The 3,894-nt window shown below is 58.2% G+C and overlaps 1 protein-coding gene across 1 annotated transcript in view; it reads left to right on the forward strand.

Moving 5' to 3' along the window:
• SPIRE2 (spire type actin nucleation factor 2) overlaps window positions 1-3,894 on the forward strand; it is a 16,071-nt gene that overhangs the window by 8,817 nt on the left and 3,360 nt on the right. The window contains 5 exon segments of the mRNA XM_015572063.1: window positions 1-14; window positions 460-699; window positions 1,746-1,867; window positions 2,967-3,101; window positions 3,227-3,294. The exon segment at window positions 1-14 is cut by the window's left edge and continues 94 nt beyond it. Coding sequence (XP_015427549.1) covers window positions 1-14; window positions 460-699; window positions 1,746-1,867; window positions 2,967-3,101; window positions 3,227-3,294 — 579 coding nt within the window.

The following is a 3,894-nucleotide window of genomic DNA, read 5'->3' on the forward strand; positions in this document are numbered from 1 at the left end:
AGGCGCAGTGTCCAGTGTGGGGTGCCCGCTGCTCAGAGCCTCGGGCAGTGCCCTCTGCCGACGCAGGTGTCCTTCCCTGGGCGTGAGCATGGTGGACTCCGTGTGACAGGGACAGTGGCCTTGCACCCCTACCCCGTTCCCGTAGCACAAGAGGGCTGCCATCCTGGGGCCGGAGGCTGAGCAGCCCCTGGTTGATGTGAAAAGCCAGTGTGTCCCAGCGTGGCTCCTGTCCGTCCTCCCTGCCTCAGGGCCAGGAAGGCCAGGTGGAGGCCAAGTCAGTGGGCTCCACCTGACACCAGACCTTCCAGAGGCTGCAGGGAATTGCCTGGTTTGGGGGGCACTTGCCTTCCACTGTCCAGAGGACAGTCAGGCTGGGCAGTGGCTGGAGGACGGCCCTATGGCTTCCGTGGACCTGGCAGTACCGCATGTCCTGTGCCTCAGTCCAGGGACGGGCAGGAGGTGCTGGTGGGCAAAAGGTGAGGGTCAGGCCGGGTCTGGTGTATCCGCAGGAGGAAGAGTCTCCGTGTGGGGAGGTGACCCTGAAGCGGGACCGCTCTTTCTCAGAGCACGACCTTGTCCAGCTGCGGAGTGAAGTGGCCTCTGGCCTGCAGCCGGCCCCCCAGCCCCCAGGAGGCTTGGAGCCGTCCCGGGCCCGCGCGGGCAGCATGCACACCTGGCGGCCGAGCACCCAGGAGCAGGGCAAGTGCCGCCTCTCACCCCCTTTCCCTCGCCCTCGCCCTGTCCTGTGGGTACGTGTCCCTTGGCCCACACTGTCTGCACCAGCTCAGGCAGGCGCACCCCTTTTTATCTTGACAACTTACTAACCCATATTCATTGCAAAGCCTTTTTAAAAACTAAAAACATGCCCACAACCCATTACCTACAGGTAATGACTCTTAGTCTATTGGTACACAGAAAGAAAGCTGGGCGGATGGACAGATGACTGTCGGAAGATGGATGATGGATGGATAGAGGGGTGGATGGATGGGCAGATGGATGGAGAGGGGAGCTGAGTGATAGGTCCTGCTGGCTGTGTTTCTGTCAGTGGGCCTGTGTCCTCAGTGAACCAGACGGGGGCGGGGTGCCTCCTCCTCCTTGTCGGTCAGCACAGAGGACAGATCGGTCCTTGTGGCCATGAGGTTAGTCCCACCCTTGTACAGGCTGTGCTCCACGAAATGCCAACAGGAAAGACATGGCCAGGCCCCTTCGCTGCCCTTGGGGTCACCGTAGCGTGTGACGGTCCACTTTCAGGACGGTCCCATTTGGTAGTTATGATTCACTCACTGGTGTGAAGAGGTCCAGGCCAGGCCAGGTGATACCTCACTGTCCCCCCAAACTCTGCTCAAAACTCAGACCCCATGGTGGGCTAGCCTGCCTTCTGCACCTCCGTCCTCCAGTATGAAATGCAGTGGGCGGGGCCCTGAGCAGGAAGGCCCTGTGTGGCCAGCACGTCTGGTTTGCGTGGCCAGCACCGTGGCTGCCATGGCTCAATCATGGGACTCTCCGCGTTGGCTCATTCATGGGCTCAGACTCCCTCAAGGGTTCCTTGGACCCCCGCACTGCATGGGCTGTGATGGGGTGACATGCTCTCTCTCTGACCCTCTGCCTGAGGACTCCTGCCTCCGCCATGAAACCACCCACCGGCTCCCGCTGCCCTTCTGGCGTCTCCCTCGGCCCATGGGCAGCCCTCCAACACCAGGATTCTGCTGGGTTGTTCTGACGTGGCTTCCAAACTCTTCCTCCAGGCCCCTTCCCTGTGAGCGTCCAGTCCCAGGCTGACCCCAGCTCCCCCCGACCCAGTGACCTGCGCTCAGCAAAGGACAGGCCAGAGGCCTCTGCGGCCGCCGACCCCAGTCACCTGTGGCTGGTGAGTGAGGGGCCTGGCTGTCCAGGGCGGCTGGGTGAGTGCACCCTTCACCCTGACAAGGCTCCAGGCAGAGGGTAGGCATGGTCGGGGTCTGTGGCTGCTCTTTGCTGGGGTCGCCATCTGGGCAGGTTGGTCTCTGCTGCCACCTTCTGGGCCTTGTGAGCACTGCGGCCCCCGCGGAAGGCCCTGGCCAAGGGGCAGCCGCATGTGGTCTTGTCCCAGCTCTGTGGTTAGGAAGCAGGAGAAACCCTGTGCCTTGAGGGCTTCGTGAGGCGTCAGGGGAGCGTTTTATTGGGGTGAGGCGGTCCCGACTTGGCCACTAAGATGCCGGCCCTCCCTGCACCTCAGTCTCATCAGGTGAAATTTTGTGACGTGTCTTGTGAAGAGCTACTGGCTGACGTTTGGAGGCCCCCGTTTGGACCTGAGCCGTGGAGTGAGAGTTTATCAAAGGGGCCCCTGGCTGGCATGTGGAGAGATGTCAGGGGTGTGGTCTCTATCATTTCCTTGATGTTTTATCAAGAGGCTCAGGGGAGCCCTGGCCAGTTTGGCTCAATGGATAGAGCATCAGCCTGCGGACTAAAGGGTCCCAGGTTCCAATCACAGTCAGGGCACATGCCCGGGTTGCAGGCTAGGTCCCTGATAGGGGACGTGCAGAAGGCAGCCGATCAATGGTTCTCTTCATCATTGATATTTCTATCTCTCTCTCCCTTCCTCTCTGAAATAAATTTTAAAAATATTTTTTAAAAGAGTCTCAAAGGAGAACAGATGTTAAAATGCTTTGAAAAGTGTAAGTGCTGTGTGAAGGCAAGGTAGTGTTCTTAATATTCCCCCACGACAGGTAATGCTTCCCCTGAGTTCTGTATGTTACCATTTGCTGTATGGAAACTTACCCCAGACCCAGCAGCGTAAACAACAAGCATGTATTGTCTCTCTCAGTTGCTGAGGGTCAGGGATCCAAATGTGGCTCAGGGTCCGGCTCAGCCCCTGGGGGGCGTCCGCAGGGCTCGGGTAGACTGAGGCCAGGAGGACGTCAGGGTCCTTGGGGAAGGGCACTTGTAGAGAGGGCCTGAGTGAGGCCCACCCGGACCCTCCCGCCCAGGAGTTCAGCCACCCCGTGGAGAGCCTGGCTCTGACTGTGGAGGAGGTGATGGACGTGCGCCGTGTGCTGGTGAAGGCGGAGATGGAGAAGTTCCTGCAGAACAAGGAGCTCTTCAGCAGCCTGAAGAAGGGCAAGGTGAGGGCCCGCACCCCACCCTGTCCCGTGCCCACTGGAGCCCTGGGTGGGGGTCTGGGGGGGGACAGGACTGGATCCAGTGAGTTTTGGACTAAATTGGGCTCTAACACGGCCTTTTCTTATAGATCTGCTGCTGTTGCCGAACCAAGTTCCCGCTGTTCTCCTGGCCGTCCACCTGTCTCTTTTGCAAGAGGTGAGCCTTCTGTAAGCACTGGACTCAGCTGTCAGTCACCGTGGGAGGCGGGTGAGAAGGCTCTAGGTCAGCTCTGGCCAGTGGAACGTCCCGCGGCAGTGGGGGTCCTGTCCTGCACCTTGGATATTGCAACTAAGGAACCGAACTTAACATTTTAACTTAATTTAATTCTAATAGCTAAGGGGTTCCCACTTTCAGCCAAGGTGGGGTAACAGGCACCTTCTACCTGAAACAACAAAAACAAGAACAAAAACAAAAGCCAAAATATGTGAAGCAATGGCTTTCAAGACACTGGATATCCGGCAGCAAACAGGAAGACTATGGGTTAGCCCTGTGACTGCCTCAACTGCCGGGAGCTGCTAGGTCATGAGTCAGAAAATGGTCGGCTCCTTGAGCCTAGAGAACCCAGGGAGACCAGGGCTCCAGAGTCCCCCAGCAAGGAGTCCAGAGAGGAGCGAGCTGTCCGGAGAGTGAGCTCAGACATGTAGAAGGTCCCCTTAGAGTATTCAGCAGAGTATCGACCAGCACATACATGCAAGGAAATGACTGAGGCTTTTTTTTATATGTATTTATTAATTCCAGAGAAGAGGGGAGAGGGAA

This window comes from Myotis davidii, unplaced genomic scaffold, assembly GCF_000327345.1.
Source record: "Myotis davidii unplaced genomic scaffold, ASM32734v1 scaffold1453, whole genome shotgun sequence".
Lineage (NCBI taxonomy): Eukaryota > Metazoa > Chordata > Mammalia > Chiroptera > Vespertilionidae > Myotis > Myotis davidii.